This window comes from Daucus carota, chromosome 6 (genome assembly GCF_001625215.2).
Source record: "Daucus carota subsp. sativus chromosome 6, DH1 v3.0, whole genome shotgun sequence".
Taxonomy (NCBI): domain Eukaryota; kingdom Viridiplantae; phylum Streptophyta; class Magnoliopsida; order Apiales; family Apiaceae; genus Daucus; species Daucus carota.
The window spans coordinates 6,901,022-6,923,328 of record NC_030386.2 but is presented as its reverse complement, the minus strand read 5'-3'; the positions used below and the strand labels follow the sequence as shown (position 1 = coordinate 6,923,328).

The window sequence follows — 22,307 nt, the reverse complement described above, 5'->3', positions numbered from 1 at the left end:
AATTTTATATTTTTATGTGTTTTCTTCAGACATAAGATGATAATTTTGTCGTGAGACATGAATTTTTTATATTGTATGTGTTCTTTTTTTATGACCATATATTTGTTAACAATTGGAATAACATTTTTTGATATATATTATAAGACTCTTAAAATATATGCCGAGTTCTTGTTGTTCAAGCTAAACTATTGGGTATTTGGGTGGGAGTGATAGTAAATTATTAACGGTCAATGTGATGTTTGTGTATTTGTCAAGATGTGTGTTCATGAGCACATGCTAACCACTAAAATCTTTGAATTTGGAATTGGTGTGATTATTGTGAACGTAGTGTGTCCATCATTATTAAAGAGTATAAGCTAATCAAAATAATATAAATTTATCAAATTTTATACCTATTGTATGTCATGGACACTCGATACCGGATGTTTATATACATTGTTGTAGGTGACATTGACTTATGTATCTTCCATAAATAGGTTAACGTGGGTGGTGCCACCGCGTAATCGTTTTATGATTTTCACAAATGTCAACTTATTTACATCACCTAACAGCCAAATCTTTTATTATAACTTATAAGTAATAAATTCCAGCTGCACACACCATCTTCATATACAAAACCTTCATCACTAGATCATTGTTAACAAGAAAAAGTGATATCTCACCTACACAATTCATTCCTCTCATCTCCCATTCCATAATGTCGACTTCCAACCTCTTAACCAAACAAAAATCCGATAAACTCCCACCAACATACCCTCTCATCGGCTCACTCCCTTCCATTCTAGCTAATCAAGATCGAGTCATCCAGTGGACATCAGACATTCTCCTCGACTCCCCCTCTTCAACCTTCGTCCTCCACCGTCCTTTCGGAGAACAAAGCGTCTTAACATCGAATCCTGCAAATGTTAAACACATTTTGGAGACGAGCTTTAGTGTTTACCAGAAGGGTGACACTTTCAGAAACACCCTCTCCGATTTATTCGGACAAGGTACGTTTCTTGCAGACGGGGAGGAGTGGAAGTCACAAAGACAAGTCCTGAGCCGCGAGTTTGATAACCAAGAATTCGTCAAGTTTTATGAAACCGTCGTTTCGTCCAAAATAATCAATGGTCTTATTCCGGTCCTGTCGTACGCGTCCGCGAACAAGCTCGAGCTCGATTTCCAGGACGTACTTGAGAGATTTGGGATGGACAGTATATGTAAAGTTGCGTGCGGATATGATGAGAACTCTTTGGTACCGTCTCTTCCACCGTCGGTATTAGGCCAAGCGTTTCATGATGCTCTTCGAATTAGCAACAAGCGGTTCAATGAACTCGTACCTCTTATCTGGAAAACCAAGAGGTTTCTCAACATTGGATCTGAAAAAGAGCTTAGAAGCAAATTAGATATCATACAAAATTTTCTCAAAGAAAGTATAGAGAAAAAGAAAGATGAAGTCGGCAAAAACAATAATTCTCAAGATTTCTTATCACTTTTACTAATCTCTGGTATATCTGACGAAGACTTTCTCGGAGATATGGTCATGAACTTCATTCTAGCCGGTCTAGAGTCTGTGTCAGCAGCCTTGACATGGTACTTCTGGCTCATCTCGAAGAACCCGGAATCAGAAGCGAAGATTCTTGATGAACTCAACAAAGATTCATCGAATATGTTAACGTACACTCACGCGTCAATTTACGAGAGCTTGAGGATATATCCATCTGTTCCGGTGAACTCGAGAACAGCCGTGCAAGATGATGTGATGCCGGATGGGACTCGAGTCAAGAAAGGTTCAAGAGTGAGTTACCATAATTACGCGATGGGGCGGTCGGAGAAGCTGTGGGGGAGTGACTGGGCGGAGTTTAAGCCCGAGAGGTTTTTGAAAAGGGATGAGAGTGATGGGACAATGGTGGTGGTGAGGCGTGATGAGTTTGAGTTTCCGGAGTTTCATGCAGGTCCGAGGACTTGCATGGGGAGGGAGATGGCGACGTGGCAGATGAAGAGGGTGGTTGCGGCTGTGTTGCGGCGGTTCAAGGTGGTGGCAGTGATGGATCAGCCTGGGTTTGAGCCTAAGTTTATATCTTACTTCAATTCCAAGATGGAAGGTGGGTTTCCTGTGAGAATTGTGGAAAGGGTTTGAATTTTGGATAGAGTAGTTGCTCTTGTTCAAAGTTTGTTGAATCGTGTACTTGGTCAGTTACTCCAAGGTATACATGCGTTTTATTTTTCCTTGTTTTTTTCTTTTGCCAGTTATTTTTCCTTGTTAAATTCACTGATTATTCAAAGTTTGTTGAATGGTCATTTACTCCAAGTTACTCATGCATTAATTCTTATGAGATTCGTGCATTTGAAAACGATACTTCCTTCGTTCCATTTTAATTGTCACAATTCTATTTTTGTTGATCAAATTGATTAACTTTTGATCAAATATTATAAATCATTCTTTCGTTATTTTAAAAAACTGAAAATTACATCATAAAATAGATTAAAAAATATTTCCACTGACATATTTTTTTTATTTTTACAATTAATAGAATATTAATAAATTTCGGTTAAACTTTGGTCAATTTGACCGGCACAGAACCAAATGTGACAACTAAAATTGGACGGAAGGAGTATTATTCTGATATTTGGTTAGAATGAATTTTTGCTCCCTCCATGTCCCACCCAATTCTTATGGAATGGTTGAGTACGGAGTTTAAGAAATATATATAAAGTAATGAAAGAGAAAAAAAGGTGGGTGAAGTGGTGGGACCTATTGATTTTTAATGTATAAAAAGAAGATAATATAATAATATAAATAATATATCACAATTTCCCTCGAATTGAACTGAAGTGAAGTGAAGATTGCAGAAGTCAAATTCCCCTTCTATGTTCGCCCCTGTGGGGGGCGAACATATATGTTCTCATTTTTGTTGTTCGTCCCTGGTGGGGGCCTGCAGCAAATTAACTTTGTGTGGTGTTCGCCCTTGGTGATTATGAATTAGGGTGGTTAGTTTTGTGAAGTGAAAAAAAAGGTGGTTAGTTTTGTAAAGAATGTGTTGTGGGTGGTCAGAAATTTGAAGGAGCCGGCTCCTTCAAATTACTGACCACCCGGAACAAAATCTTTACAAAACTAACCACCCAAAATTTCGTTTCACAAAACTAACCACCCTAATTCAACACACCTCGGGCGAACATAGCGGAAAACATTTTTTTCAGCCGAGATCAACCTACGGGCGAACAGTACGAAGGCATGGTGTTGTGTTCGCCCCTGCTACGGGCGAACATGTCTGTGCAGTTGTGACGTGGCCGGCCCAGTCAAGGGCGGCCACCTGTCCCTTTAATCACACAAAACCTCCCCAGCCCCTCTTCTTCTTCTTCATTTTGCGACACCAGCCTCAATTTACACACACATTACACACACATTGCACACACATTGCAAGCTTCAATTTGGAGAAAAAAGTGTGATCCGGACAAAGAAAAGGGGAAAAAGGGCGCTTGCTTTGCTACTTTCACCGAATCAATTAATCAATTTCACCCCATTTTCAAGGTTTTTTCACCATTCTCAATCTCATCAAATTGCATGCATGTATTTTTATAAATTTTATAATGATTGTTCTTAGCTTGATTAGTAATTTTGTATGATGATTTATAATGAATGTTGTTAGTTGGTATTTGTTAGTAGATTATGTTAATTTTAGAAATTAGGTTAGTAGATTAAATTTAGAAATTAGGTTAGTAGATTAAATTTGGGTGTTTTACGTTAAAAAATAGAATAAAAATAAGCAATCTCACATTTTCGAATTTAATTTGAATTATTTCGAATTTTGGAATTAAAAATTGGAATTATTTCGAATTTTGGAATTAAAAAAATATTATACCGAAATAGGAATTATTATGAATTTTTGATTTAATTAAAATAATTTTCGAATTTAATAACAAATATTGCATAAAAAATTAAAAATTAGATCTCATATTTTGAATGAATTAAAAATTAGACTTGATTAGTAATTTGTTTGATAATTTATAATGGGTTTTGTTAGTTGGTATTTGGTAGTAGCTTATGTTAGTGATAATTTTAGTTTAGATTAGTAGTTGGTGATGATTGTTGTTGATTAGTAGTGGTAGTGATAATTTTAGTTTAGATTAGTAGTTGGTGATGATTATTGTATTATTTACGTTAAGAGTAGATTAAATATAATAAATTTAATTTTAGCTTTATTGAATTTAATGAAATTAAAGTAAATCGAATTTAAAAGTAAACTTGACACCATTAAATTAAATAGATTAGTAGTTGGTGATGATTGTTGTATTATTTACGTTAAGAGTAGATTAAATATAATCAATTTAATTTTAGCTTTTATTGAATTTAATGAAATTAAATTAAATCGAATTTAAAAGTAAACTTGACACCATTAAATTAAATAGATTAGTAGTGGTAGTGCTAATTTTAGTTTAGATTAGTAGTTTAAATTAAGTAGTGGTAGTGCTAATTTTAATTTAAATTATACAATGTTATATTATTCCAATAAATAAAAAAAATCAGATTTTTAAAAATAGTTAGAGATAATTATTTCGAATTTTAAATTAAGTAATATAAAATATAATAAAAAATATAATATAAAAAAAAATTTAGATTTGTAAAATTAGTTAGACATAAATACAATTAAAATTAAAATCACAATGTTATATTATTACAATTAAAATGAAAATTATTTCGAATATTGGATTTAATGAAACAATTTCAAATTTAATAACAAATATTTTGAATTTAATTTCGCAGATGAATGTCGGTCGTTCTGGTCCCGGACCTTTAGACGGGAGTTTGTTGACATTACAGTCTGTGCACAGGTCTCAGGTTGTGTGGGACAACATAGAGGTAAACTCCTTCTTTAGTGCAATTTTTTTTACATTTGTATGAGTCTGTAGCCTATAGGGACTAATATTTTGTGCACTACAATTATTTCAGCCACCCCCTGATTTCAGATTGAGGACAAACTTTGGGGAGTATTGGAAGGCAGTTCGAGCCCACAGACCGCATCAGATGATCATGGATGCAATCAGGGATTTAGGATTTGATTGCATATTTAGGCTGGGACAGTTCAAGCACGACAGGGGTTTGATTACAGCCTTTATCGAGAGATGGCGTGGAGAGACGCACACCTTCCACCTGCCGTTCGGAGAGGCCACTATCACTCTTGAGGATGTTCATCACATTCTCGGGTTACCCACAGAGGGTGATCCACTGATCCTCCGTGGAGCGAGTAGCAGCGTGGAGGAAAGGCGCGTGCTAGTAGGCGAATTTCTTGGGCTATTACCAGAAGCCAAGGACGATGTTAACCGAGGTGGTTTAAAGATCAAATGGCTTGTGGATAACTTCGGGTCTTGTGAGCGGTTGGAGCAGTTGGATCCAGAGGATATAGGTTATGGTGTACAGCTTACCTACCATATTCGGGCGCACCTACTATGCGTTATTGGATCATTGTTCCCCCACAGCAGCGGGAACCGCGTGCAGCTTGACCTTCTATGGTTAATGAGGGACATGGACCAGCTGCGTCGGTATAGCTGGGGTAGTGCTGTTCTTGGCTTCCTATACCAGAAGCTATGTTCTTCTAGCATGGCTAACTGTACTGATTTCTGTGGCTACGCCACATTGGTACAGGTAATACTAAACCAACCACAACTTTCTTTCTCGTCTTTATTGTTGCATTATTTATTCATCATGTGCACTTGTACTAACCTTGCCGCTAGGTGTGGATTTACGAGCGCTTTCCGTCACTAGCGTTTTAATTATTTGATTTAATTAAAATAATTTTCGAATTTAATAACAAATATTGCATAAAAAAATCCTAAATATAGTACAATTTTTTCGAATTATAAAATTGGGAAAATTAGTGTAGATCTCATATTTTGAATGAATTAAAAATTAGACTTGATTAGTAATTTGTTTGATAATTTATAATGGGTTTTGTTAGTTGGTATTTGGTAGTAGCTTATGTTAGTGATAATTTTAGTTTAGATTAGTAGTTGGTGATGATTGTTGTTGATTAGTAGTGGTAGTGATAATTTTAGTTTAGATTAGTAGTTGGTGATGATTATTGTATTATTTACGTTAAGAGTAGATTAAATATAATCAATTTAATTTTAGCTTTTTTTGAATTTAATGAAATTAAATTAAATTGAATTTAAAAGTAAACTTGACACCATTAAATTAAATAGATTAGTAGTTGGTGATGATTGTTGTTGATTAGTAGTGGTAGTGCTAATTTTAGTTTAGATTACTAGTTTAAATTAAGTAGTGGTAGTGCCAATTTTAATTTAAATTATACAATGTTATATTATTCCAATAAATAAAAAAAATCAGATTTGTAAAAATAGTTAGAGATAATTATTTCGAATTTAAAATTAAGTAATATTTATTTCTCGTCTTTATTGTTGTATTATTTATTCATCATGTGCACTTGTACTAACCTTGCCGCTAGGTGTGGATTTACGAGCGCTTTCCGTCACTAGCGCCTAGGCACAGGGGTCAACCCTTGTTCGAGTACCCGCTGGCGCTGAGGTATGTTTGTCACTCCTTTTGTTGATTAACTTCAATTCATATTTGTTGCATGTATAACCTCTGAGCACTTATGCCAACTTCCACTGTAGGTGGAAGGCGCCACTTAGGCGTTGTCAGGTGCCGCATGCGCAGAGCCGCATGACACAATATGAGTTGGATGCGTTGACACCCCGACAGTTTCGATGGAGGCCATATGCTGATTTACCTGCAGAGCATCACCCGGAGGCCACTGTGTACTTGCGTTGGACGGCTCTCGCCCCCATGATGTACATGTCCTACGTCGAGTGGTGCTACACGGACAGGGTGACGAGGCAGTTTGGTTTTATGCAGGGTGTACCATATTCCTCTCCCTACCCTAATCATCAGGACCTGCACGACCACTACAACGAGCAGGTTGATTGGATGTACGCGAGGGAGCCATTTGTTGATCTTTGGGATACGCGCATGGAGCGTGCCCTCGCATCTCCTCCACTTATGCATGGCGAGGGTTGCACTGCCTCATACCTGCCATGGTTCCACAGGGTCACACGTCGAATCATCATTAACCCCTTACACTGGCCACAGCAGGAGGGTGCCTTCCAGGGAACACAGCTCTCGCCACAGGAACTGGTAAATATACATGCTTAAATATACATGCTTAAATATACATGTTCTCCGCTTGTTTTGTACACTGTTCTGACTTAAATATACATGTTTGTAAACAGGAGGAGCAGTTATCCGCTATGCAGCGTGCCATTGACCCTTATGCTCCTGATTTGGGTCTGGCAAACCATATTTTACAGGATATGGTTACTCGTGTACAGCGTCGACCTACGGAACAGGCCCCTGCCAGACCTAGGGCACGGGCTCCTGCAGGGCGTAGGGGACGACCACCAGTCACACCGGTAGTGCCCGAAGAGGGCACTTACTACACCCATGTGGGTAGCTCACACCTTGCAGGCACCTCACATTCTGCAGGTCATGATGGAGCAGGTACTTTTGAGGCTGGTGGTTGGTCTCCATTCATTCAGCCTTCTACATCTGAGGGGGTTCCATGGCCCCAAAGGAGCAGATTAGGGGATGATGAGGCACAGGACGATGAGGGTCCGTCACAGGATCACTTGTCAGAGTCATATGTATATCGTCCTGACATGTCATTCTTAGAGGATCACACACCTCCCCCATTCACCCAGGACCCGTCCTTTGGGAGCAGTACATACAGATTCGGGAGTCCACCTGTCACGTTCACTCCGATGATGTCCACCAGCGGCCAGGGTTTTACCACACCTTTACCCGCTTTTGCTGCATTTGCGGGGGATAGTAGCCCCTGGGCGTACGCACCTGTGCGTCCACCGAGAGCAGCAGCACAGCCGTCGGAGGTTGAGGATGAGTCTGACGATGAGGAGCCATCCGAGCATGAGCAGAGACAGCAGCCACCTAGAGCTGCGAAGGGGAAGGGTCGTAGATGTCACACTGGAAGTCACTTCTTCGGGCATACGAAGAAGTAGGCTTTTTGGCTTCCCCTCGTATGTACTTTGTTTATGTGTATGCACTTTTTATTATGCATTTGATAATGCATTATGTTTATCTTTATGTACTTTTATTCGGGTAGAACGGTTTATGTACTTTTATTATGTTTATGTTTTTTGTTCACTCATATTGTTCTATAATGTTAGCACTTTCCGTTTACATGATAACATAACAAATGACATAACATAATAAACGAGGCTCCTTCAAATTTCTAACCACCCTAAACAACTTCTTTACAAAACTAACCACCTTTTTTAAAAATACTAGCTTATAGGCCGTGCAAGGCACGAGAGCTTTTTAATTATTTAGAAATTTTTTAAATATATTTTAAATGGTGTGGAAAAATTTAATTTATAAATAATAAATTAAAATTTTCAATTAAATAAAATTTGAAAAAAAAATTCCATTTTTTTTAAAATACTAGCAAAATAATCACGATAGAAAAAACAGATAATCGAGCGTATAGAACAGGTAGTTGCGTGTTAAACATCCAAAACGGTGAGTCACAAGATCCAAATGGGCAAGTCAAGTAGTATGATAATTGAGTTTGTGATAATAAAAAAAGCGAGGAGTGTAAACGCAAGTGATACGAGGCAAGCCCTTGTATGTTCGCCCGACTGGGGGGCGAACATGAATTTTATTGTTTGTCATTGCTAACAAAGCCACACAAACATAGTACGCATCAACATACCACTTAAAATGCCACTAAAACATACGAGTGGGCACTTACAAACGTAACACGAGCAAACAACAATTGGAACAGTTATAAAGATAGATAGACAGATGTGCATAAGTTAAACAGCATTGGAAGACAAACACATAACATGAATAACATCACACATCCTCAGCATCCCATCGAGATCCATCACCTTTCATGGTCTTCCTCATTCTTCTTACTCTTTCGGCATGCTTCGTCTCCATTTCTGCCACTTCCGCTGCCTGCGACCATTTGAGGTCACTTATTTCCTCAGCAAGTTTGTTGATGACCACAGTTGAACGGTTGTCTAGTCGATCATCTAGCCATAGTAAGTAACCACAACCAGTTGCGCCGTCAGGACATTGCAACATCCGTCTACCAACGTCGGGACCGTTGTCCCGACAAACCCTCTTAACAAGGACTTTGTCACAGTAGCACTTATCGACAGCAGCGGAATCCATAAATGATATAATGTGTTTGAGCTGGTGATGAAAGTGAGATGATGAGGGAGAACTTATTTATAGGCGAAAATTACATAGAGGTCACTTTAAAATATTAAAATGTAAATAACTTAATATATAAGACTGAGTTCGCAAAGTAGGAAAGGACATGGACAATGTATTATTGATTAACATAATAAGAAAAACAACAGTACATGCACGTTGCCAGGACATCAACTTTTATCCCTTTTTTGAACAACCCTCCCCCATTTTTTTCCCCTTCACAGATTTAAGTTCTTCATCATGCCTCTCTCTAATCCTCTCCTTCGCAAAGTAATGATCCCATATCATGTCAGTCATCTCCTTAGTCATCTCAGTAAGCACTGCACTAGCACGCGGCTCAAGTGGGTCATCGATCCAGAACATGTATCCGCACCCGTTTGGCCATAGTGGACACCGGGACATCATTCTTCCAGCATTAGGCCCTTTCCCTCGATAATGACTATGAACGGCAAGCCTTTCACAGTAGCACGTATCCCCTTGAACAACCTCACCTATTGGCTCCATGTAATTAAGATTTGTTTAAAAAGTGTGAACAAGTTTTCCACTATTTATAACCCCAATTTCCTAAGTAGGCTCCCTTCATACACATGTTCACTCAGCATTATTGCTGAAGAAAATAATGGAATCTCTGCCAATGTAGTGCCTCACATGGCTACAGCACCCCCCACTATGCCATTTACTTTACTTTTATCATGGTTACAGTAAGGGAATCTATGCAGTTTCACATGGCCGGAAGCATTTCACACACCTCCACCACTTTACTCACATGGGTGTACTGAACCATTAACATGGCTACAGTGCAAAGGGCAGAACACAACAATTTCACATGGCTACAGTGCAAAAGGCCACAATATCATTGCAAAAGGCCACAATAATTTCACATGGCTACAGAGGACGAATCTCTCTGCACCATTTTATCATTGCAAAGTCCAAAACATATTCAAATGGCTACAGTCATTTACTCTCTGTGCACCAAACATATTCACATGGCTACAGTCAAAGGCTACAGAGGACGAATCTCTCTGTGCACCGAAAATATTCACATGGCTACAGTGCTTTTGAACTCTATATTTGCTTTCACATTCTGAACTTATACACATAGAGACAGCTTCAAACTTTCAATCTATAATTACACCCACAATGTACTCATCAAGTAGAAAGTGGTTGCTAGTAGAAAGAAATGATGATTACGAGAGTTTAAAATACAGCGATCCGAGAGAGTATTTCGCTGGTGTTCGGCGCGAGTGGGCTCATCGTCTTGAAGAATCCGACCAGTTGAGAAATGATCTTATAGCTCTAGGTGCAAAACTCCCGGCCCGTGACTCGTTAGCTATTTATCCGGAATATAGGTTCCAGGGTAGTTGGGGTGAATATCGAATGAAAGTGATTGCAGGAGTGGAGCAGATCAGGGAAGAGAACAACAGAATGTTGTTGCGCCGATGTCGTATGTACATGTATCAGTTGGCCAGAGACTCGGCAACTGCTAGCGGAAGAGAAATGTCTTTCGAAGAAGAATGTGCACTGCTTCAAAATCCAAATTACAACTCGGATTTCTACATGTCTGACGAAGACTCAACCGGTGCCAATGATTCTGATTGACAAATATCATTTGTATTTTATTCCAATAAATATAAGTACGAATAAATGCATCTTTATTATTTCTTTTGAAAACAAAATTACAACTGCTTTGCATAAGCATCAAAATTTGATTTCTCAATGACTTTTACTTTTGCAGCGTATTCTGCCGAGCTTTCTCTCAGCAAACCTATCCTTTCCTCATCCGTCATCTTTCCTTTCAAGAAGGCATCATTTATATCCCGGTCTTTTCTGTAGTGATATTCACGTAGCGGGCGACCGACTCCATGCAGAACTTCAATATGGGTCTCATCCTTAGTCGGCACCCAGTGTTTGCCCTGTCTCGCTTCTCGATACTCCAACAACCGCATCTCCGTAGCAAACTTCATCTTCTCCGCATCCCTTTCCATGGCAATTGAAACAAGTCTTCTCGTTTTTGTACAACTCCATTCTTCCATCCCGTCGTCAAGCTTTCTAGATTGTTTCTGCTTGTCCATGAGATGTTTTTAGTATGAGCAGATGAGAAGTTCGAGTATGTGTATGGCCTTAGTTCTAACTATATATAAACAAATTTACTCAATTATCACTTCAACTGATGACTAATCAATAAAATAATATCAATTCAATATTTACAAAACAACCCATTATATGTTCGCCCTCTCTTCGGGCGAACATAACTAATTAGCTTATTTTTTGGCGTTTTGACGCATTTACAAAACTCCCTTCCCTATATTTTTTGATGAAATTTTTTGCTTCCCATCAAAATAGGGTGTGAAGACTATGGTAGGAAAAAATTTCATGAAGAAATGGTATCCGAAAATATGTTTTTTGACTCGTGAAAGTGGTATGAAAAATCAATATATTCGTGGAAAATGGTAGTTCTTTGCATTTTCAAGAATTTCAAAAATATTCTATTAAAAAACGATCAAATTATGTTCCAAAACATGATTACAAAACTACACTTGATTTTTCGACCCCAGAAAATGGTCATAAAAGTCATTTTTCGACTCAAATTAGCTTATTTTTTGGCGTTTTGACGCATTTACAAAACTCCCTTCCCTATATTTTTGATGAAATTTTTTGCTTCCCATCAAAATAGGGTGTGAAGACTATGGTAGGAAAAAATTTCATGAAGAAATGGTATCCGAAAATATGTTTTTTGACTCGTGAAAGTGGTCTGAAAAATCAATATATTCGTGGAAAATGGTAGTTCTTGCATTTTCAAGAATTTCAAAAATATTCTATTAAAAAAAGATCAAATTATGTTCCAAAACATGATTACAAAACTACACTTGATTTTTCGACCCCAGAAAAATGGTCATAAAAGTCATTTTTCGACTCAAATTAGCTTATTTTTTGGCGTTTTGACGCATTTACAAAACTCCCTTCCCTATATTTTTTGATGAAATTTTTTGCTTCCCATCAAAATAGGGTGTGAAGACTATGGTAGGAAAAAATTTCATGAAGAAATGGTATCCGAAAATATGTTTTTTTGACTCGTGAAAGTGGTCTGAAAAATCAATATATTCGTGGAAAATGGTAGTTCTTTGCATTTTCAAGAATTCAAAAAATATTCTATTAAAAAACGATCAAATTATGTTCCAAAACATATTACAAAACTACACTTGATTTTTCGACCCCAGAAAATGGTCATAAAAGTCATTTTTCGACTCAATTAGCTTATTTTTTGGCGTTTTGACGCATTTACAAAACTCCCCCTTCCCTATATTTTTTGATGAAATTTTTTGCTTCCCATCAAAATAGGGTGTGAAGACTATGGTAGGAAAAAATTTCATGAAGAAATGGTATCCGAAAATATGTTTTTTTGACTCGTGAAAGTGTCTGAAAAATCAATATATCGTGGAAATGGTAGTTCTTTGCATTTTCAAGAATTTCAAAAAATATTCTATTAAAAAACGATCAAATTATGTTCCAAAACATGATTACAAACTACACTTGATTTTTCGACCCCAGAAAATGGTCATAAAAGTCATTTTTCGACTCAAATTAGCTTATTTTTTGGCGTTTTGACGCATTTACAAAACTCCCTTCCCTATATTTTTTGATGAAATTTTTGCTTCCCATCAAATAGGGTGTGAAGACTATGGTAGGAAAAAATTTCATGAAGAAATGGTATCCGAAAATATGTTTTTTTGACTCGTGAAAGTGGTCTGAAAAATCAATATATTCGTGGAAAATGGTAGTTCTTTGCATTTTCAAGAATTTCAAAAAATATTCTATTAAAAAACGATCAAATTATGTTCAAAACATGATTACAAAACTACATATTTGCGTGGAAAATTGGGAACTATAATATAATGCGATTTAAATGTTTAAAGCCGGGAAAATTCATTAAATCAACTAGAAATGTACAAGACTTTTTCTTGCCTTACTAAGTCACTGAGGCAAAATAATACATAGTAAACATCTAATATGTGTACAATGTATTATGCATTGTACATGGGGCACTTCTTGTTCCGCTTCGTATGACCTTCTTGCTTGCACCGACTACATTTGTGTCCGTTCGGGACCGTCCATCTCGGTCCGTAGTCTCACCGACTGCCCCCTTTGGCCTCGCTTTGCTCTTTCTCTTTCGCATGGCCTCGTTCGGCACCACGTTCCATACCTTTGCCATGCTAATGGGAGTTGCACATCCCAATAGCCGGTTGCTGGTAACGGATATATCATAGGCTCCCACATGTTTTGCAAAACGGGAGTGTAGTGGTAAGGGCCGATCCACTGTTTCCAGTTATGGAATTACGATTACACCCAGCAATCAGATGAGAACATGGAGGCGATGACAGGCCCATTTCCCGCACGTGCAAGTACCCCCGCCTTCTGATGTCCACGACTTGTGTGTTTCTCCGCCCTTTTCCACACCTTTCAACCTGTACCTACGCGTCTTTACGGAGAATAAACCACTTTGCCGGTTAAATGTTTCAACGTGGTGGGCGGTAGCCCTCTCAGTATTGGTTTCCAACATTCTCCTAGCTCGCAGGCAGAGTTCATGACCTTCTTGCATGCTTTCTAGAGCCAGCGTTTCTCTCCTTGTTCACCGTCCTTACAGTTTTTGTAAAGAGGAATTCCATCATTGCGGTGACCGGTAGGAAGCGAGCTTGTCGAATGTTGCCATTGAAACTCTCCGTCACGTTGGTAGTGGCCTGGCCGTAACGAGCGTGGCCTGTGTCATGACAGATGGTCCACAGGCAGGATTTATCTCCCGCAAATATGTCCACCGCTTGGGGAGAAATGCGGGCAATATGTTTCATGTAAGCCTCGTGCTTTCTATTTGTGTTGTTCGGCCTGCTAGCCACATGAAACATCTTCAAGTCATTTCCCGGGTAATGTTTGGAGAAGTTGCTTCTCACATGGTTGAGGCAGTATCTGTGAAACACCAAAAGGTTCAGTGAAGCCGTTGCGCTCGTCATTCACTGCAGCGAGGATCCCGGGGGCAACGGTCCGATATAATACAAACGCCAAGTCTCTCTCCGGCATACATGTATTCGTAGAAGACGTAGGAACCAGACCAGTTCTCCGTAGTCTCCTCATCCACGAGGGCAAAACAGATTGGATATTGGTGGTTGTTAGCGTCCACTCCCACCGCAACCAGCAACTTTCCATTGTACTTTCCCTTGAGGAATGTACCATCAATTGAAATGACTGGGCGAGCGTGCTGCCAGCCATCAATCATCGCCTTCAGACACCAGAATGCGCGAACAAATACAGATTTGCCAATCTCAGTTTGATGTGGAACCGCATCAATCTCCATTACGCTCCCTGGATTTGTACTTGCCATGACAGAGAGGAACCGTGGTAACTCATTATAGGTTGTCTGCCAATTGCCATAAAGGGTCTCCATTGCAGCCATCTTCCCCCTCCACGCTTTGCTGTAACTAACAATGTGCTGGAACTCATCGTTGACCATTGTTATAATGTTTGTTACCCTAAGATTTGGGGTTTGTGAAATCTGTTGAAACGAACAAGTATTAACAATCAAAAGGACAAAAAATCAGTGTCAATAAGAGACAATAGGTTGTGCGACTTACGTGTGGAGCAACCAATGACCCTATCATTTTTGCTGAAATCTTCTTATGATCCTGTGTCGGCCTATCCAACAAGCACGTGTGTGTCTCAGGACATTCTGTGATTTCAAACATACCGTGCTGCTTTTTCTTCGCCGCCCTTAACTTCCACTTACAATCATAGACTGTACACTTGACTTTGTATTTTTGCGTAGTGCTTTTTTGCACAACAAAGTTCCGATTCATTTTAATATGTGCCTCCTTAACCGCCGAGATTAGAACCTCTTTGTTACGAAACATGGCTCCGACGCCTAACTCATCAACGGATGGATTGAACCCGTGGGACATCATAGTGTCCACATTGGACACTATCTCAGTCTCGTACTGCTGAGATCCAAACCATGCAGCCCTTGGTACATAAACAGACATATCGCGCGTCTGCAACGAGGTATTCCCCTCTCGGACTTCATCCGAGTCGGCTTCTGAAAAGTCTTCAGATTCTTCCTCAACCTCTTCGTCTGACAGATTCCAATCCGAATCGTCACTTGTAGTTAATGCTCTTTCCGTGGCATTTTCTTCATCTTCTTCGTCCCCGTGAAGTGCAAGATTCACAGCTGCACTTCTGTCTCGCGTTTGACGAGGCTGCGACAATTGTATGTCCTCCTCAGCAACTTCTGTATGCCCTACGGTCCCGTAGTTGTAGCCACTTTGGAATACGCTATTTGACCATCCGGCCATAGACCCCAACTCGCTTCCTCCATAGTCGCCCCCCGTAAACCCCCACCACAGTTTCCTGCATAGTTCCCATCATATTGTTGGCTATCAAGAAATGTATGCGACTGCCCAGATTGTTGGGTCCATGGTGGCTTCAATAGGGTTGGCTTTGCCTGAGCACCACTCTCAGCTTCAACAAACATCCATACGTCTCCCATCCAATACAAAAATCGTCCGGGGATGCTTAGCATCCTCCTCACATCGTCGTCCGACCTAACGGACTTACAAAATAATCCTGTTACGAGGTTACCGACACCAAGTCTAGGATATTTGAAACTGAGTTTCAATTCCAGTGATGCCTACTTATGTTCATAACCTCATACACATATCGTGTAACTCTTCCAATGTAGTGCCGAATTCGATAAAACCTCATCTCTTTGGATCAGCCCGTATAGATAACATCGTTATCTTGCTCACGATTTCACCGCCCCAGAAGATGTTCACGTTTTACGTAGCTTGCCATTTTTGTGGTTGTGTGTTTTTGGGTGTTTGTGTGCTTCTCTAATTTTTTAAGAGTTTCAAACTGGGTTTGCTGTGTTTAGATGTGATTCAATATGCATGGAGAGCTGCAACATATAAAGAGAAACATACTGTGCATGAATAGTAGGCTAGCTAGTTGAATAATTGGTGCTTCACAAGTGTAATAATGCATAGGAGGTGACTATAAGTATACTGTGCATGAGCAGGAGGAGTTATAATTGCTGCTTTGATAAAAGGGGTTTCAAGCACTCGTACGAAACAGAAGCATTTACATAAACTTATTGCTTATGGTGTTAAAGCAATAAATAAACGGGATAAATAAACGGAATAAAAACTTCTCCTATTTATTTTTATTTAAATCAAATAAAACAATCAAAAAATTAAAAATAAATAGTTGATAAATTTTAAAAATCTAAAAATAGTAGCAAAAATTTTCAAATGAGAACAGTCGTATCTGATAATGCAGAGGTTCACATGATCAACAGTAGGGCATAAATTAAAGGTTCTGCAAAAAAGAAAAGCTGCAGTTCACTAGTAATGCAACATATAAAGAGAAACATACTGTGCATGAATAGTAGGCTAGCTAGTTGAATAATTGGTGCTTCACAAGTGTAATAAGGCATAGGAGGTGACTATACGTATACTGTGCATGAGCAGGAGGAGTTATAATTGCTCCTTGATAAAAGGGGGTTTCAAGCACTTGTACGAAACAGAAGCATTTACATAAACTTATTGCTTATGGTGTTAAAGCATAAATAAACGGGATAAATAAACGGAATAAAACTTCTCCTATTTATTTTTATTTAAATCAAATAAAACAATCAAAAAATTATAAATAAATAGTTGATAAAATTTTAAAACTAAAAATATTAGCAAAATAGTAGGACTCGGAATCTTTCATTTTGGATGTAATACCATTCATAAAAAATTGTGAAACTCAATATATAATTTTTCAAAATTTCCAAGGGAATCAATGAATCCTTCATAACATATCAAACTGCAAGGACTTGTCATATCAAACTTTAAATATGAGTACTCTACTCGCCCCTTTAAATTGCAGTTACTGTTCTTCTGTGCATGCATTACAAGTTTGACTGAAAAAGATACAAGATGTTCTGCAGAAAGACATGGTTCACATGTGTACAGCAATAAGCATGACATGATAGCTTGACAACACACTCCAACTCTACAGTAATATGCATGCTTTGTATAAAGTACCTGCAAAAGAAAGCTGAAGAAAATTTTAAGATACCCTAGACAAAAAAGCAGCAGAGACTTGTCATTTCGAAATTTTAAACATGCAAGAAGAGCAGTGCAGGGAGTTGCCATAATACAAATTTTGAATTATGTCATAACTGCAACTACTTTTGAATATACATAATATTACAACAATAATTCAATGTGGAGCTGTCCTATAAATATGTTCTCCCCCATACATTCAACACACACTTCACTCAATTTGAGTCAATTTGGAAATGAGTCACTCAATTGATACATTTGGACGAAACGAGTCACCAACGTGATATTTATCCCATAAATAAACTTAAAGGAAACAGAAGCATTACATAAACTTAAACGAAACAAAAGCATTACATAAACTAAATTTACATAAACTTAAAGAAAATTACATATTGTTTTCAAATGAGAACATGACATAAGTTCTCAATCCTTGGTGATGTCCACAATATAGTCGGAACCATATTCTTCGGTTTCATCATCATCGTCCTCAGCGTCAACATCTCCCCAAATTGCCCAATAATCAGCTTCATCACGTGCATCAAGTTTAGCCTGCAATGCATCGCATTCTTGCTCAATTCCAGCCATGTATCGATTGTAGCGATCATCAGAAAATGCAACACCCAACGGACGAAGTCTGTCTTCTAAAAGTTTATCAACTTCAGGATAACGTCTGCCCTCATCCTCAACCTCCTGCTCTGTCGGCACCCAATCTTTGCCGTTTCGAGCTCTCCTAGTAGAAAACTTACGTTGCAAATAGTACGCATGATCCCGCTTGATCTCCAACGTCTGTGGTGGTTTGCTTTTAGGAGGTAATGCAGGTCGTTGGTTGTTTAGGTTGCTGCGCATCCCTCCCAACAATAGCTCCGGTTGTTGTCTTCTCTGTTGTTGCCGTTGCAGGCGTTTTTCGTATCCGGGGGACATTGGCCTTTTACCCTTTTCCATCTTGGTGCAGTTGAAGTAATGAAAGAAATATTGTTTTCGATGTATTTTCGTAGTTGAAATGTTGAAATTGAGTTCAATTTATAAGGCAACTGGCCAAGGAATTAATGTTAGGCAAAAAATCTTAGTAATTAAAGGTTCACATGATCAACAGTAGGGCATAAATTAAAGGTTCTGCAAAAAGAAAAGCTGCAGTTCACTAGTAATGCAACATATAAAGAGAAACATACTGTGCATGAATAGTAGGCTAGCTAGTTGAATAATTGGTGCTTCACAAGTGTAATAATGCATAGGAGGTGACTATACGTATACTGTGCATGAGCAGGAGGAGTTATAATTGCTCCTTTGATAAAAGGGGTTTCAAGCACTTGTACGAAACAGAAGCATTTACATAAACTTATTGCTTATGGTGTTAAAGCAATAAATAAACGGGATAAATAAACGGAATAAAAAACTTCTCCTATTTATTTTTATTTAAATCAAATAAAACAATCAAAAAATTATAAATAAATAGTTGATAAAATTTTAAAAATCTAAAAATATTAGCAAAAATAGTAGGACTCGGAATCTTTCATTTTGGATGTAATACCATTCATAAAAAATGTGTGAAACTCAATATATAATATTTCAAAATTTCCAAGGGGAATCAATGAATCCTTCAATAACATATCAAACTGCAAGGACTTGTCATATCAAACTTTAAATATGAGTACTCTACTCGCCCCTTTAAATTGCAGTTACTGTTCTTCTGTGCATGCATTACAAGTTTGACTGAAAAAGATACAAGATGTTCTGCAGAAAGACATGGTTCACATGTGTACAGCAATAAGCATGACATGATAGCTTGACAACACACTCCAACTCTACAGTAATATGCATGCTTTGTATAAAGTACCTGCAAAAGAAAGCTGAAGAAAATTTTAAGATACCCTAGACAAAAAGCAGCAGAGACTTGTCATTTCGAAATTTTAAACATGCAAGAAGAGCAGTGCAGGGAGTTGCCATAATACAAATTTTGAATTATGTCATAACTGCAACTACTTTTGAATATACATAATATTACAACAATAATTCAATGTGGAGCTGTCCTATAAATATGTTTCTCCCCCATACATTCAACACATACACTTCACTCATTTTATTGTTTGTCATTGCAACACTTCTTCTTTTAATCGCTTCAATCACCCCAAAATGGATAAGGGCAAGGCACCAATGACCCCCGGCTATGAAAAACGCCTAAAAAAACAAGAGAGAAGACAACCGGAGCTATTGTTGGGAGGAATGCGCAGCAACCAGAACAACCAACAACCGGTCGTGCAACAAAAGCGTCGCCCACCAATGGGACGGATGGCGACGAATCAGCATCCAGGGGGGGCTCCAATGAGCCTTAAAGAGGAGATCTTACAGGAGAAACGTCGCCAGGCCGAAGAGCACGCTCGAGAGCTGGCCCAGATGAAATTCAACAACTCTTGCCGCAAGTTTACTACTAGGAGAATCAGAAAGGGCAAAGATTGGGTGCCAACATATCAGGAGGTATTAGACGAGTCCGAACGTTATCCTGAAGTTCAACAACTTTATTTTGACAGACTTCGTCGGTTGGGTATCCCATTTTCTGATGCTCGCTACAATCGATACATGGCTGGAATTACGAAAGAATGTGATGCACTGCAGAAGAAACTTGATGCACGTGAAGAAGCTGAATTTTGGGAAGTATGGGGAGATGTGCCAAATTTTCTTTATGATTGCAATGAAAAGCATACCTCGGTGGCCGCTGATGCTGAAGATGATGATGAAGATTATGATTCCGACTGTTATGTCGACATAACTCAGGATTGAGAATATTAAAGACCTCGAACTTATCAAATGTACTTTTATTTGCAGTTTTTATTTTTGCAAATCGGAATGATATGAGCAATATCTATTTATATAACCTAAACAAAATTATTCATATTACCGAAAAAACCACATATTTTAGTGCTTATTTTTATTATTGTTAATCCAAGCATTACATAAACTGAGGGATGTGTAATTTAAAGGAAACACAAGCATTACATAAATTAAAAGAACACAAGCATTACATAAAATTAAAGGAACACAAGCATTACATAAAGTGAAAATAAAATTACATTTGATTAAAATAATTAAAATATTTGAAATGACAAGTCTCTGCAGTTCTTGTATCTTCTTGAGTCAAACTTGTAATGCAGTAGAACAGTAGCTGCAATTTAAAGGGGTGAGTAGACAACTCATAATTAAAGTTTGATATGACATGTCCTTGCAGTTTGATATGTTATTGAAGGATGCAGTTATTCCCCTTCAAAATAATGCATTTACAAGTGGCTAAAAATCTTTCCGGATCTGATTATAATTTTGGATTTTACAAGTCCTTTGGCTTTAAGTCTAATGCAGCCTTACTTTCTGCAGAACCTTTACTTTATGACATACTGTTCATCATGTGAACCTCTGCATTATGAGATACTAATGTTGATCATGTGAATATCAGCATTATGGGATACAACTGTTGATCATGTGAATATCAGCATTATTTCGTTGCAATGTTATGCTGTGCCTATAAATAGGTTCACATACAATATGCACAATGCACACACAACCATAGACCTCACAGAAGATATAGTTCATCATAAATCATGAGTTACACACCAGGTGATCTGTTTGTTGCCATGGGTAGAAAATGGTGGTGTGATGATGACTTTACCTACTCTTTAAACCCTAATTTACGATACTCCCTCTCAGTCGATTACCACCATGTTGAATGAGTGGGAGTGGCGTGTGCGTAGGCATGAAGTGTGCATGGAACGTTGTGCACTAGCTGGGATTCCGATTCCTAAACAAAGGGCTCGTACTATGCCTCGAGAAACGCCGCAGCAGCTGGAGGCCGCCCTCTTCAGAGCGAGAGAAGAGGAGAATCGCATGAATCTGCGACTGCATCGTCAGAGTCTATACGATGATGCTAAGATGTTTCGGGAAGAAGGGGACCGGTTTAAGGAACAACAATACCTTGCATTGGTCACCACTCCGGATTATTATTCTGATAGTGTAATGTCGTCCGAGGACGATTAAGTGGTCTGTAGTTTCGTCGTGATTTGTTTTCTGCTTTTCAATTTAAGTTGTGTTATCGTTGTTTGTTTTAATATCTTCTATGAATAAAATTGTTGTGTTTGATCAAATGCATTCGGGACAAGATATTACAGGACGTTTTCGGATTAAACAATATTATTATTACAATAATATATTATTTATCTTTTATGAGCTTAAATATGACCTTAAGTATTAAAATACTACCAATATACACAATATTACATTTTTTTATATAAAATACCTTTTGACTATATAATATAATATTATAAAATATAATAATATCAAAATATATTAAATAGATGCACAATTTCTTCCCTCGAATGAAACTGAAGTGAAGTGACGAGATATTGTGGAGAAGTCAAATTCCCCTTCTATGTTCGCCCCTTGTGGGGGGGCGAACAATATGTTCTTCTCATTTTTGTTGTTCGCCCGGGTGGGGAGCCGCAAGCCAAATTAACTTTGTGTGGTGTTGCGCCCTTGGTGATTTGAATTAGGGCTGTTAGTTTTGTGAAGTGAAAAAAAAGGTGGTTAGTTTTGTAAAGAATGTGTGTGGGTGGTCGAAATTTGAAAGGAGCGGCTCCTTCAAATGACTGACCACCCGGAACAAATCTTTACAAAACTAACCACCCCAAATTTGTTTCACAAAACTAACAACCCTAAGTCAACACACCTCGGCGGAACATGCGGAAAATTTTTTTCAGCCGAGATCAACCTACGGGCGAACAGTACGAAGGCTGTGTTTGTGTTCGCACCGCTAACGGGCGAAACATGTCTGTGCAGATGTGACGTGGGCCGCGGCCCGTCAAGGGCGGCCACCTGTCCCTTATAATCACACAAACCTCTCCCAGTCCCCCTCTTCGTCGTTCTTCATTTTGCGACACAACACCTCACCTAATTACACACCCATTACACACACACATTGCACCACATTGCAAGTTCAATTTGGA

General features: G+C 38.4%; 2 protein-coding genes across 2 annotated transcripts; both read left to right on the top strand.

Moving 5' to 3' along the window:
- The first annotated feature begins 572 nt into the window (after positions 1-572).
- Positions 573-2,280, top strand: LOC135146961 (cytochrome P450 94A2-like). Its single transcript, XM_064078932.1, has one exon. It carries the CDS (start codon positions 698-700, stop codon positions 2,117-2,119), a length of 1,422 nt encoding a protein of 473 aa, XP_063935002.1. The 5' UTR covers positions 573-697; the 3' UTR covers positions 2,120-2,280.
- A 2,461-nt stretch (positions 2,281-4,741) lies between these two features.
- On the top strand, positions 4,742-8,153 carry LOC135147034 (protein MAIN-LIKE 1-like). Its single transcript, XM_064079265.1, has 5 exons — positions 4,742-4,840; positions 4,931-5,623; positions 6,444-6,523; positions 6,613-7,132; positions 7,228-8,153. The coding sequence occupies exons 1-5, from the start codon at positions 4,745-4,747 to the stop codon at positions 8,008-8,010; spliced, it is 2,172 nt and encodes a 723-aa protein (XP_063935335.1). The 5' UTR covers positions 4,742-4,744; the 3' UTR covers positions 8,011-8,153.
- The last annotated feature ends 14,154 nt before the right edge of the window (positions 8,154-22,307 follow it).